We start from the raw sequence: 14,887 nt of genomic DNA on the forward strand, positions 1-14,887 counted from the left end.
CACTTGATCGTCTGTGTTGGTTAAAAATTTTTTTAGGTCCACCTTTTCTCAAAAACTATAAGAGCTACAGCTTTGAAACTTTGCACACTTGTTTATCATCATTAAGTATCTGTGTAGGCTTAGAACCACAACTCTGATATGCATTTTGTCAAAATCATGGCCCTTTTTATACTTAGAAAATTTGAGTTTCTTGGTTAAAATTTTGTTTAGGTCCACTTTCTTAAAGTCTATAAGAGCTACAGATTTGAAACCTTGCATACTTTTTAATCATCATTAGATGACAGTGTAAGCCAAGAACCATAATTATGTCTCTCACCACACAGTGGTGTTGGAGACATATTGATTTACTCCTGTCTGTCTGTCTGTCACAAATATTGTCCACGCTCTAAGTCAAACAGTTCTCATCCAGTCTTTACCAAACTTGAACAAAATGTGTTTGCCAATAAGACCTCCGCCAAGTTCGATAACTTCGGAATTATGGCCCTTGAATTACTGAAAACACAGATGCCAGTGATACAGGTTTTGGTGCATGGTTGACTCCGATACATATTAATGGAGAGGAAATGCCAATCTAGATGATTAGGCAGTTGTAGGAGACGCGCTTTTCTCAAAAAGAAGCTCTAGTTCTGATACGCATTTTGTCAGAATTATGGCCCTTTTTGTACTTAGAAATTCTGAACTATAACTCTTTTCTTACATACTGTCCAGTACTTGCGGCAAGCTGTGTCACCTGTAGGTGGGTCTCTTGTTTAAGTAATAGGTCTATGGTTGTTCCAAGGTGTCTGCAAGTGCTTGAAATATGCACAGGTTGGGTCTGTTGGATTTCCTGAAACCAGTCTAACCTGAAAGGTCACTTGATGGCTGTATCATATATGTAGTTGATGTGACGTAAAAAAGACAATAACTGAAAGCAAGGAACATATAAACTACACACTGTTTTTGTGTGAAATCTACTATTAATTATTTGGTTTGGTAGTAAACCTGGTTGGAAATGTGGGGTCAGTATAATAATGGACTTTTTTTGTGAAGGGCTACTAACAAACCAATTACTTTGTTTGTTTTTTTCAACCACTTTTTTTTAAACAGGGCATGAAAATGTACTGGCCCACCACAGAAATATAGGGAGTCCCCATGTGCCTTACCATCTTGTGGGAGGTGAAGCAAACAAAAATGTGTTCAGCTCTTGAATTCAAAGGTCATACTCGGAAGTCAATGATCTTCTCTGCTACTCGGGAATTAGTGTAAACGTTGAGGACCTTAGAATTACGATCCTCTTATGTCAGTGGGAAATAGATGACCCCGGTTGAGTCCGAGGTTAGTGGGTGAAAGGTCAAGGTAACAGTTACTAAGTACTATAAACAGTTTCCCCGCAACATTTAAAAGTCCGTTCATTTACGGTCTGTAACATGACAGACATATCAGTCGTGTTCAGTGAATGGCCATTATCAGTCTGAAGGCAGTGGGTCTACGGTCATGTTAGTACCTTCCCCCACCCCTCCCACCCCCAAAAAAAGTTTTTTCTATTGTGAGAACGTTATGACCCAGTATCCTCAGACGTCGCACGCACATTACTAGTGGACATTAGATGACCCTATCTGAATTTGAGGTTAGTGGGTCAAAGGTCGAGGATCAAAGTGTGTGTTAGTATGAAAACGGTTCAATATCTTGAGAATGTCTTAAAAGATACATTGCCCATAGGAAAGGGATTTTGGGGTTTATGGTGTCAAAGGTTAAGATCACAGTGGCCGCTAGTACTAAAATACTTTAAATGATTTTGAGGTTTCTTAGTCAAAGGTCACGGCCACTGTCATGCGAGGTGACTAGATGAATGTGTAATATGATGGTGCTTGCCGTCCGTCCCTCTGTTTGCAATTTTGTTTCCGCTTAATAACGTTTTCACTGGCACATGGCACGCATCTCTTACGTTTTGTAATGTTTATCAAATGCAAGAATTTTTAACAAACTCATGATTTCCATTGCCGAATAGTAAACTATCACTCTACTTAATTTTATTCCGTGTGTACGATCTTTAAATATTATAGTTATTTTTATACTAAAAACTATTAAAGGTCACACGAACAAAAATAATAGTAATGTCACTTTTGACTTTTGACGTGTATATTAACGATATTTATAATTCTTGATGTGATGATGGTTTTAACATTTTAATGAGATTGGGTGTAAAAAAGTACAACATTTTAAATACAGTAATTGTCACTCGCGTAACCTTTAACTTAATGCTTGCAACTCCATATGTTTTAACGAGATAACTAGATTTTTTGAGCACATCATTAAACCTGTTAATGCATTAACTGGTACTTAATCAATCCATATATGAGGATCTAGCATTCAGTTCCTACTCCAGTCTTCGACTAACACGGCCATTAATTCAAGGTTGTTAACTCCGAATCGTTGTGGGCTTGAGCCGAGGTCGGCGCTTTGAATGTCGGTGCTTATAGTCTGTGGCATGCCCATGTTAAAAATAATGTCCTGAGTTTTCCGTCGAAAATAAAACTTAAAAGATAATATTTGCCGTTGTACAATCAGCCTAACGATATTTATATGGATACATTGTCTAGACAAAGTGCTAGGTGTACATTTTAATACAAAAAAAAAGATTGAATACATATGAAACTATTAACTATTGGAAGTAACTCCACGGAGGAGATAAGTTTTAACCGTTCTTTGTTGTTGCTCTTGACTCCAAACATACTTGAACCATGTTATCTTGTAATGTCATTGATTACATTTTATGAACACACAAATTAAGGCTACGTATGAGAACTGTGCGCCGTGCTTATTTGAAAGGTAACCATCTAATTCAGTAATCTCCTTATTACAATGCTATCAGTGTTGTTGCAGCGATTTTCATTAAAGCCAACTTTTATCTCGTATTGAATGTAGCATAGAACAAACTTTGATAAACTTAAGCCAAACTTGGCCTTCATTACAACGTAAATTTTAACCGTTTAAACCATTGTAAACCGGAATAAATTTGAGAAAGATAAAATTTCAACATCTTATTAGTTAAGGATGATAAAATAGACACAAACATTACATTCTTGTTTTGAAAAATATTGGACATTTTGGTGTGTTACCAATGCATTTTTTAGGGCCCATACAGCAATTTTGAATGTGTACCTTTTTATAATTTAAATGGGTATGATGTTATACTATATAAAAGTTCATCAAATTATACCGAATTGAACGAACGGTATAGAAAGGGTTGCGAACTGCTCAAGTTCCGTGTAATTATCGGACCTTCCGTGACCGAATGGTCAAGGTCGCAGACTTTCATTCGCTATGGGCTCGAATCCTCGAATTGGGAGTAGAATTCTTACATGTGCAAAAGTCATCCAACTTAATACGAAAGGCCGATGGTTCTACCAAGGTGACCGCCAGAGATGAAATAATGCTTAAAGGCGCGCCTGGTGTCTTCCTCCACCACCAAAAGCTGGAAAGCCGCCATGTAGTCTGTAACTGTACCAGTGTGACGTTTAACCCAAAAACTAAGCGGTCTGTGCACTTTAGCCCGAGAAATGTCCATGTTAATATTGTATTTCTTTTTCTTAGCTAGAGGGTTTGAAGCCTCTTTTTGCAGCGAACAGTTTTATTAAAGTTAGCATTGATTTATAATTGTCCATACAAAGCTGGCAATTTTTCGTCGTGTTCATCATTTTAACTGAAGAAAATTGTTTCAATTTTACAGTAATTTATTCTTAATGCGATAGTAGGATTGCGGAATTTCGTCTTTTCAGCGCACTCCTAATGAACAGAGAGACTAAATCTATCAATGATAATTCTCGATTGGGAACTAGTGAAGCTGATGAGCGAAAAACGTAAAGTTATACCCTCGCATCTGGTGAAAACATTTCTATTGTAAAACGCAGAGGTGAGCTCGGGTCTCCCATTCAATGTAATAGTGATAACCGGTTAATACACATGGATATATATACAGTCGATTTTTGTTTGAGCGTATTTTCCTTCCGTTGTACTGACATTAGTTAGGGTGTATGGGTTATTGGCGTGTAACGCTTTCATTCTGTAGGACCAATAATTTGACAGTTTTGTAAAAATACCATAATGAAATTAAATGCGAATTTGACTTTATTTTTTGAAATTATTTTGTATTTATTTATGATTAATAACGCTGATAGTGTGGAATATTCGTTGAGAGTAACTAACTATGGGAAAGTTAAAGGAATAGTTGAGTACGTACATGGGCAAAAAGTTGTGGAAAAATTCTTTGGTATTCCTTATGCGAGCCCTCCTTTGGGAAAACTTCGCCTGGAGGTATGTGTATTTTTTTCTCTTTGATTTCAGTAAAAAAAATAAAAATACGACAGTTTTGAGATTGTAAAATAAGTTATGTATTTTAGTTTATCATTACGGTGCATTATTCATATTGTGGGGTTTTACGATGTGATTGTATCTATAGTTAAGTGCAGGTGCCGTTTTGTTAAATTTTGAATGACATGTTTCAGTTTTATTGCTGTATTTATGATATATAAGATGGTAGATTGTCACCGAATCTGTTAAAGATGCGGATGGCGTTAAGATATGAGGATCAAATATTCAATATTTTTGAACTTTTTACGAACATGATAAGGTGGTAATATCAATTTAGATTTTTTCCCATTTCAATTTGCTGAGTCCGGCATATTTGAAACATTTTAACACAATGTTAAATATATGGAAGCAACTTTTCATACGCAGTTTTTAAAGAGTTCCACTGTTTTTAAGTCACTATGTTGAAATTAAGCACTTGTTTTTTTTAATTAATTTAGCTATACAAGACAGGACAACTGGTCCAATTGTTATTTTCATTTCTTATCTTCCCTGACAAAAGGACAATCAGGATAAATATTTATGTTTTCAAATGCTTAATAAGCAAAAAATCCACATTCTTTTTTATAAAAACACCTTCCAGCTTAAGAAGTTTAGATATAAACACACTTGAGCCGCGCCATGAGAAAACCAACATAGTGCATTTGCGACCAGCATGGATCCAGACTAGCTTGCGCATCCGCGCAGTCTGATCTGGATAGATGCTGTTCGCTTTCAAAGCCTATTGCAATTAGCGAAACCGTTAGCGAACAACATGGATCCTGACCAGACTGCGCAGCTGGTCTGGATCCATGCTGGTCGAAAATGCACTATGTTGGTTTTCTCATGGTGCGGCTCATTTTCATTTTTTTCCCTCTAATTTCTAATCATTATCCCAAACGTCATAATTGTAAATACCCGCTCGATTATCACCAATATGGCTTAATACAAAATTGTATAGCAAGCTAGAGAGAGATAAATTATATCATAACAAAATATGTTTTGACACCTTTGGTATTTCCGCGTCGTTAATTCGTTTCATCATTCATTGTAGATTTAATATCTTTTCAAAAGAAGTAAATTTTAGAACTATCCAGATGTCTTTAAATTGACATACTTTAACATAGTTTATGACAAATTTTATCGAAATTCAGAAAGTGCTTATAATGTTAAAACAAATTATGTGCAGTTTAAAGTTGCAAAAAATAGTAAAGCGTAAGGCACGCAGTCAAAGCAAGTTTAAGTTAATTAGCTTTTACTATAATATACTCATAAATATCACAATCAAATTTTTTATGCTTAAGAAGTAATATTATGGAGTACAGCTGTAAGAACACTCTTTTTAAGTGCTTAGTTCGGCATACTGCTTACCACATTTTACCCCAATTTATTCTAAACCACCGAAAGACAAATAAATGACAAACACTTAAACAGTCCCAGACAACCAACACAAACTCTTATCAGTTTCAACTAATTTTGTTAAACTATATTTAACGGGGAAAACACCAAATTGCTCATTTGAATTGATACCAACACGATACCTTAATCTCCAGAAGAATCCAAAATAAAAAGTACAAACAAAATAGCTTAGAATAGACAACGGCATTTAGATACGTAAACAGCCGTAAAATTTAATTACTGGCATAAACCTACGTATTTAGTCTGACTGCAGATGCATTTTTTGAATGGCTTTAGCAGCAAGCCTTGCATAACGGTAGGGGATCTGTGGATTACAGGAATCCTGTACAAGTGCATTGTATGGTATAAAACTTAAGTGATGTAATTACGTTTTACAATCGATGCATTTAGCGCACATTTTCCGACTATAAATCCGGCGATTAACATCTGTTCCCTGATTTTTACTTAACATCGCTTTGTTTCCCAGGAGACTCTTTTCAATATTTAAAGGCAAAGAAAATCTCCTATATAAGTGACCCCCCCTAAATACCAGACTTTTTAATCCCCAATATACAAGATCCTGTCTGGTCCAGTCTGATAAGGGTCCATAAAACCCCTGTAGACTTGACATGTAGCCTAATTATTGTCAGAGAATCATAAATTTTATTGCCTACAGATAAATGGTTATTTCCTGTGTGTTTGCATTTTATGATTGAAATGCTGTTTTTTTTTTTTTTTGTTTTTTGTTTTTTCTAATTACCCAAAAGTCATTAATTGTAAATACAGTTTTGATTGCTCATCATGTATGAAGCTAAGCATGGCAATAAATTATATCATAAAAATATGTTTGAACTTTGTATTCCTCTAATCATCATAAATTTAATATTTTTAAAAAGTAAATTTAGAAATACAGTTTGTTTAATTGAATGATTATATTAGTTTATGAAAAGTTATCAAATAGAAACAAGAAAAAAATTATTGCGTTTGTTGAAAAATTAAAGGAAGCGTCAGTAGCATTTTTAATTTAGTTTTATATAAAACATAATATGACAAAATTTTTTTATGTTAAAAATATATAAGTTGCCCTTAAGTGTTTTCTCAAATCACACGTTTTTACATATTATTAAAACCAAGCAATAAATGACATACATTAAAATGACACATAATAACTTTAACAGTTTCAATCATTTTGTTAATATTTTTAAAAAAACAGCAATTGTCAATTTGAATTGATACAAAAACTTAATCTCAATAAAAAATAAATGCTTAAAAACACGATTTGATATCGTTAACACTTTTATTCATTACCCTATTTACATCAAGCTTTCTAATCTTTAGAAAGTTGCATAACGGTAGGATAAGTGGATAAGATATCCTGCAAGTGATTGTAGGTATAAAACTTAAGTGATGTATTATTTTACAATCGAGCATGTTAGGCACATGTTCCGACTTTATATGGCATTAACCGTCCATAGATACCTTACATCCCCTAGATTCCAGGATACCGAATTAAGTGATGTTTTCACATCTGAAAAAGAAATTTTCGAAATTTCTTAATATCAACACAATGGCATTAAGTTTTATTATTATCGTTGATTACGAAAAATAAATTGTAGTATTTCTGCACTCAAATAATTGTACCCAGAAGCTTATAATTCACATGAAATTAATGCGCACATATGAAATTTAAGTAATGCTGGAAATTTTCAAGTGCTAATATTAAACTGAGATTCCCCGCGCATCCCCTTATACTTAGTTCCTTTCTAATGGTGAAAATATTTTCATTATTAAAAAGCTTTGGCGCAGTTTGAAATAATTCAATGATTTTTTTTATAAATAAATAGCATTTAGAAATGTGTTCACTCATTTATTTAATTACTGAAGATGATAAACCCGTACTCAAATGGTTGTTCTGGCTTTTCCCCACTAAGAAGCAGCTGGGAACCATTCACACTACTCGATCATCTGATTGGTTGATTCTGAGATCAATCTTTAAAGCAGCCATTAGCAAAACTGCATTCTGATATTGGTCTCCAATCTGGAAAACTGGTTCCAAGTTTTCTTGTTTGAGTGTTCATAACTGTAGTCTTTGGAACAACTACTTTTAACCCAGTCGAAAACACTATTGTATTGTAGTTCCCAGAAAACAGTCTTCATTTCTGCGATTAGCATCAGAAATACTGTGTTCGATTTCTTGATGAGTCAATTAAGTCTCGGCGACAGATGAGAGATTCCTTTTCGAAGTCTCTAATTTTAGCTCTGAAGTTCCTCCCAAAGACCAGTTGCAGTTTTTTGTTCATCTTCTTGAATATATCAGCGACTGAATGTAATTCTATGTTTCATATCTTAGCCTTAGCCGCATAATTTATATCATGATGAACGCTTCTGTTTCATGACGATTCTTTCCATATCTCGTTTAGAGGACTGAATTGTGTTTTTGTTTATATTGATTCCGTGTTTGTCACTAGGGCGTAAAAAATTGTTTGTTTCCGGTATCCCGACCTTCCCTAAATTTTTGGCCCGACCCTAAATGTTTTTATGGCCTTGGAGAATTTGTTTTAACTTTTTAACAAAAAGTTGCAAAACTGCACTTTTTATGCTTTAAACATGGTTAGTGATGTTAGAAATCAACTTACTGATGCTCAAAAGGCATAACCCCCTTATTTGTATTCATTTTTTGACACAAAAATAATTTCCGAAAAGTCCATCATAATAAAAAATATTTAAAAAAAAATACCGACCTACCTGCCCTAATTTTTTAGCATGTTACGGGAAACAATAAGTAATAATTTTTGCTCCGTGTCTAGTGGAATGAGTTTTTTGTTTGTTTTTTTTTTTTTTATTCATGACGATTCCTTGTCTGTCTCGAAAACTTACGTAATAATCTCAAGGATTTAGTAATAGCTCCTGCTCCTTGTCTCGAGTTGCATATATCCGTGGCTGTGCTGTTTTTCAGTATTATGGAGTTACTTCGGCTCTTATTTCTCCACTAACAATACAATTAATATGTACATGTATCAATGGATTTTAAAGCACTTTTACAAATACATCATCACAATGACTGTCTTTATCTACACACGCATGCGATTTAAAGATTAGAAACAATAAGTTGAACTTTAAGCACGGTTGCCGGTGCACGTAATTAACGTGGGTTCATGCTTTTTAGTCAACATAACAAGCTAAACATGAAATAAACCTTTTGTGATTCAGCAATGAGACAGACGTTTTGGGTTTTTAATTTCAATAGTGTTGATATATGACTGATTTCAGTAAGCAAGAGAAATAAATAATTTTGTTCATATTTTGGCAAATATATACATAAGAGGATCATAATGTTTCAGAGTAAAGTGTAAATGAAAGAAATGCAGTTTGTACTGATTTCATGACAACAGTTAACGTTTATATCAACCCTAGCTGGAATTTGTATGCCCATGGATGAGTGCCGCGCAAAATGTCCTGGTATATATTTTTTTTAAATTCAATAAAATGCTACTTCGATGCAATAATATTACATCTTAGGTCTCTAACTACATATAATGCATTAAATTTAATTTATACCATAATTAAAACTACCTAAATGGCGTTACATTAACATATATGACGTCAGAGAACGCCTGTTCGCTCATATATTTAAGAAAGCCTTGCGGCTAGATTTGAAAAACTCATTATGCTGTTATGATTAATTGTAGATCTGTATCAAAAAGAAAGAAATTATCACTGAGACTCTGTAACACGATGTAAATACAGTAGCCTTTGTGATATTTAAGAAAACTTTGGTTTCGTAACACGAGAATTTAAGTTAGGAACTTTGTGTCTATTCTGCACTTTCTAAAAGGGCGGGAAAATATCGTCTGCTGCATGATCACGTTTCTGTAATTGCTTCCTCATGACTTTCATGATACAGTTTGTGTTGGCAGTCAGCTCAAAGGTTAATGTTATGTTATTTATTGGTACTAGGCCAATCACAATTACAAAATAGGCTCTCTTCCGCCTGCGTTTATTTGTCATCCCATTTAGATCGCGAGAAGAATTGGCATTTCCAATCGATGTATTCAAAGTTGTTGTATTTTTTCTTCTATCAAATATGTGGTCAGACTAAATTATTATTAAAATAGCAACAACAAAAAAGCAAGCAGTGGAAATTTTCTCAAATGCATAAAACTGAAAAGCAAATCGTTTCCACATTACAATTTATATATATGTTTCCTTGAAATACTTTGTCATGGGTTTCAATATACAAAAAAAAAACAACAGTTTTCTAGTAAACATGTAGATCTACTAAAATGGAAATTATTTTTATATATGATCAATTCAAGCAATGTTTATAACCATGCCTGCATGGTATTACCATCGATCTTGAAAGTCTTCATGCACAAGAAAAAGAAATATGGACACAACGGTGCGAAAATTTCCGGTCCGAATGTTCTACACATACGGTTTGTCTTCACACATCCGTGTGAATTTAATACAAATATAAACATTTCTCAGTAGTATATTTGATATATCACTGCTAAGTCAGCAATATATCAGTAAATTACTAGTTTCACAGTGTGTAGTTTACTTATTAAATATGGAATAAACACTGACAGTGAATCTATGGTGGCTGTTTTGAGACATTACGGTGTAGGACGCAAAAACATGGAGGATGCGAAATTATGAAAAACTGCTATGTCCTCGCCCCGAAGACACGAAATGACTAAACACTGCTGATTTGTCGAGTCTTTGTGTCCTCGCATGTCGGGGCGAAGACACGAGTGCACGAAAAATTAAGGCGAAATAACGAAACTTTGTTTGTTAATTGTAGTTAATCAAGATTTGGCATAAATACCGTATTTAGTATAATGGAAGAAAAAATCAAACGGCTGCCATTTCAATATATAAACACTATTCTAATAAATGTATCGTTTTTTATTTTGTATTCCGATTTTAATCTTTTTTCCACACCACATGCTTCCTAAAGTGAAATGTTTTGTAATATTGTACACTCCCTGGAAATCTACCAGTATAATCTAAAATGCGGCTAAACACTGAAAAAAGCTAGAGCTTGCCCAGGGTTGACCTGTATTCTGACATTTGGTGGCCTTATCAAAACACATTATATGGACACATCTAAGAATTTCAAATGAAACTTTCAGATCGTTCATGATGTTTTCTGAAAACAATTAACCGAATCTGCAGAAAAAGGAAACAAAACAGTTCAGTGATGTTCTACAAGTTCTCGAAACAATGAAAACGCAATATGTGTACGAAACATGATATTAATGTTTGACAGGTCAAATGATTTATTTGAGCCGTGCCATGAGAAAACCAACATAGTGGGTATGCGACCAGCATGGATCCAGACCAGCCTGCGCATCCGCGCAGTCAGGTCAGGATCCATGCTGTTCGCTAATAGTTTCTCTAATTCCAATAGGCTTTAAAAGCGAACAGCATGGAGCCTGACCAGACTGTGCGGATGCGCAGGCTGGTCTGGATCCATGCTGGTCGCATACCCACTATGTTGGTTTTCTCATGGCACGGCTCATTTAATCATTTATTGGCAGTGTTCTTCTTTGGGTTTTAAAGTGTCTTTTACGCACTGTTATGAGATACACGATTTTTGTTAAGTGATCAAAGAAGAGATGGACAAAAAAGCATATGCTACCAAAGCATTAACAAGTAATTCAGCGAATCCCGAAACACCTGCATTGATAGAATCTGATATAGCCGTTGGTAGCAGACGACAATCAGAAAAGTTGGGTAATTTATCAGACAGCTCTAATTGATCCCAATTAATAACGGTTCCGTTGCTGCCACGAGAAAGATGTTATAAGCGTTTCTTGTTTAGAAATGGCTCAGAACGCAGTAAGGAAAGAGCTTTCGACGATTCAGGAGACACCTAAATGTTGAAATGTTTATATGGTGTTCATTATATTTAAAGATGTGGTGAAAAATTAGATATCTTCTTGTATTTTGAGTTCTAACAACGAAAACTTTCAAAACAATAGAAAACCGATAAATAAAATGTTTTTTTTAATCTTAATGAATATGTAAGCCTAATTGATTTTCAGGTAGGCGATAAGTCTAATATGACGTTGCCCCCGCTCCTTACAAGAATGTCGATGCCTTTCTTAAAAAGCTATGAAAGAGGGTAGGATTTCTTGGATGTAAACCAAACATTTTGAAAGACGAATAGTTTAAACTTAAAATAAACTTGCAGACGGCAATACTGTTGCAGACAGATAAAACGCAACCCTGACGATAACGGTTCACTTATATTTGTTACAAAGCCACACGTTTTTATGCTTTGATTACACTGAAAGAAAAAAATAGCATAGCTTTCGATAAGTTCTGTTATACTGCGATAATATTAATTGATCTTTGTTGTGCCACGCCGTCTTTTAGCATCTTTTGTTCTTACCGCATTCAACCACAGAGAAGATATTTTGCGGATGATGCATCTATATCAGTTTATGCTATCCGTCGAAAGTTTTAAAATTCCACAGAATCAGCATATTTACAGTCCTTTTTGCACTATAAAAATGTAAGCTGTTATGTTTATATTACCTTGATCTCATGAGTATATGAATGTAAATGACATGCCCGTTAACTTGAAATAGTATACTTATATATTCATTCAAATTTGACTGGAGTTGTACTTCTTTATATACGGGTAAGCGTGTTATCCCATGAGAATATTAAAACTCCCGCGGGCTTTTTCTGCAATCGGAGCAGCCATTACCCCAAAACAACAGACTGTTCGTATATTCACGTATTTGGCTTTATCAATATTTATTTTCACTAAATTTTGTTAAAACCCGTTGTTTTATTAGTAAACGTGAAATAAGAACAGATATTCGATTTCTGAAAAAGGGTTTCTTGTAATAAAAAAAAAAAACGGAGCGTTCAGAGCGCATCTTGCAAACATCGGGCCTAAAAGTACAATTTATTTCCAACTAAGTGGAATAAAACAGTAAGTGAAATGTGTAGCAGTACTCACTACTTAGCTTAAACATTTAAATGAGCCGTGCCATGGGAAAACCAACATAGTGGGTGTGCGACCAGCATGGATCCAGACCAGCCTGCGCATCCGCGCAGTCTGGTCAGGCTCCATGCTGTTCGCTTTTAAAGCCTATTGGAATTGGAGAAACTGTTAGCGAACAGCATGGATCCTGACCAGACTGCGCGGATGCGCAGGCTGGTCTGGATCCATGCTGGTCGCACACCCACTATGTTGGTTTTCCCATGGCACGGCTCAAATGAGTTTCATGTTGAATTTAAGTGATGATGTTCATTATGAAGGGACGCAATTTGAAAGAATATAATCTTGAGTTAACCTAACCTAACAAATACTCACAACAAGCAAACAAATAATACTACCACCTTTGTTTTTTCTTCAAAATTTTATTTATTTACATAACACAACTTGAGACAGTCATAGAATGTGTCACAAATTTATCAAATATAACGGAAAGGCTATCAGTATTTGCGTGCTAATGGCTTAAGTTGATACATATATCTCTTTTTTTCTCTCTTCTAACAAAAAATGTTCTTTCCATGCCACGTCAACGATCGGTTCAATGTTTTTCAAAATTACATGGTGTCAGAGGAACAAGTCAATATGTTCATGTTATGGACAAAACCTACTTTGGTATTGTAAATCACCACTTTAAAGCCGAATTTCTTGATTCAGCTTTAATAGTCAATGTCTATTCAAGTAAATTTCAGGTCAAAAATACACACATAACTTCATATTCTAGATTTTTATTACTTGCGCAGTATCTGTCTTCAGGTTCTGTTGTACATGTACTGAAATATGTAAACTCATAAGAGCCCCTAAATACAACGTGTTCACCAAATGTGAAATTTCTTGCATTTTGTTTGGTTTGTATAATTGCTTCTTAACTACTTAATGATTGATTAATGCCTGCGTGTTTATCGCCACGAGCACGTATGTAACCCGAGCTTTCATTAACCGTATGGTATTGCCGTGTTCATGTCTCCATTAAGTAATGATTACATTTGTATTCCTTTATATCAACCAGTCGGTATATTAATCATATGTCTTGTTGCAACGTCCATAGTTTATCTAAATACTGTAGTTATCCGATTCTATGACAACTAACGAGCTTAAATGTTCATGCGTCAAAATACGGGCGGCGGCTTGCCCTCCTTGGGCGGAAATCAATACGTATTTGAAAAAGAAAAACTTTCCCGCTGTACACTTAATACTGTTGATGAAGATAAAATAATAAGAGTTAATATATAACATTTAATGAAAAACAAATAATCTGCAGCAGAGCTGTTAGCTTGGTTAAAGAAGGGTGGTGGTTCGGAAGTTTTGTTGTATGCATATCGTTTTGCAAAATTAATGCAATGAAACAAGACTTTGTTCTCCTTTAAATACATTATTTGAAAAATAACACTGCGCTAATTGATACCAATTTTTATTTTGAATTAAACGCACTTTAAGATCATTCATGCCGACTTGGGACGTTTCTATAAAACGCCTCAGGCCCTTTTCTCTTGATCTAGGCAGTTGCATATCTTTTTCATAGCAACAGGACACTAACTACTGATGATAGAGGCAGTGGCACAAAAACAATGGCATAACGAAGCGGGTGTCGCATCTTGTAAATTTTAGTTGTTACGTAGTTTCTAAAATGCTTGTGAAATACACTACCTGGTATCTGATACGTGAATTAGTTTTCACTATTAAAATCGGATCAACGTTGGAATTTGCTTCAGTACATAAAACCCGTCGATTTTAGGAGTTTTAGTGTTTTCTTTTTCTATACTCAGTATTTAACATTTAACCATAAATATTCTTGATCTGATATAGAATTACACTTCTCAAGCTTTGTTGACTGAAAATTGTTTGAAATATATATTTAAAATTCATAATTTGTCGCTTGATTAAATTTATACTCTTAATCTCAGTGAATATGTTCGCTTGATTGTTCACTGTACATTATTCGATTAACTATTCACAACAGCTAAAATTCCTAAGTGTACCTAAGCGAGTGATGCATCATTAAGGGGACATATGGGCGTTTCAACTGACCTTAGTGACCCTCAGTGTCCGTTCGCCTACTGAAATATGACACAGAATGAAACTCGAGCAGGACGCTCGCGTGACAACCCGGCATTTATTGACATTTAAGCCTTATAAAGACTTTAAAAT

At 34.6% G+C, this 14,887-nt stretch overlaps 1 protein-coding gene across 1 annotated transcript in view; it reads left to right on the forward strand.

The window, feature by feature from the left end:
* Window positions 1–3,756: 3,756 nt before the first annotated feature.
* LOC123524156 (liver carboxylesterase 1-like) overlaps window positions 3,757–14,887 on the forward strand; it is a 50,560-nt gene continuing 39,429 nt past the window's right edge. Inside the window, exon 1 of the mRNA XM_045302126.2 lies at window positions 3,757–4,293. Within this exon, the coding sequence (XP_045158061.1) occupies window positions 4,084–4,293 (210 nt within the window). The 5' untranslated portion in view covers window positions 3,757–4,083. The remainder of the gene's footprint in view (window positions 4,294–14,887) is intronic.

Source organism: Mercenaria mercenaria, chromosome 3, assembly GCF_021730395.1.
Source record: "Mercenaria mercenaria strain notata chromosome 3, MADL_Memer_1, whole genome shotgun sequence".
Lineage (NCBI taxonomy): Eukaryota > Metazoa > Mollusca > Bivalvia > Venerida > Veneridae > Mercenaria > Mercenaria mercenaria.